The sequence below is a fragment of the Egretta garzetta genome, unplaced genomic scaffold (assembly GCF_000687185.1).
Source record: "Egretta garzetta isolate BGI_Z169 unplaced genomic scaffold, ASM68718v1 scaffold1140, whole genome shotgun sequence".
NCBI classification, from domain to species: domain Eukaryota; kingdom Metazoa; phylum Chordata; class Aves; order Pelecaniformes; family Ardeidae; genus Egretta; species Egretta garzetta.
In genome coordinates this window covers 8,626-8,859 of record NW_009258220.1, presented here as the reverse complement: position 1 = coordinate 8,859, position 234 = coordinate 8,626, and the positions used below count along the sequence as shown (strand labels likewise).

The following is a 234-nucleotide window of genomic DNA, read 5'->3' as shown; positions in this document are numbered from 1 at the left end:
TCAGGATGGGGGCCAACAGGGAAAGCAGTGTGATGGCAGGGGGGCAAGCACCCCCTCCTCCTCTTGGGGGGGCTCTGCAGCCCTGTCCAGCCCCCCACCCCATCCTGGGGTCTCAGGAGGGCTGGGGCTTTGGGGAGGGAGGGGGGGGAGCATTCACATGTTCCCCCCCCTCCTTCACATAACAGAGCAGCTTTTTGCTTTTTCCTTCTTGAAGGCGGAGGAGAAGCTCGGAGC

The 234-nt window shown here is 63.2% G+C and overlaps 1 protein-coding gene across 1 annotated transcript in view; it reads left to right on the top strand.

Moving 5' to 3' along the window:
- Nucleotides 1-5: 5 nt before the first annotated feature.
- The window catches only part of CCDC65 (coiled-coil domain containing 65), a gene marked incomplete at its 3' end in the record, with an annotated part of 4,379 nt that continues 4,150 nt past the window's right edge, over nt 6-234 (top strand). Inside the window, exon 1 of the mRNA XM_035890955.1 lies at nt 6-29. Within this exon, the coding sequence (XP_035746848.1) occupies nt 6-29 (24 nt within the window). The remainder of the gene's footprint in view (nt 30-234) is intronic.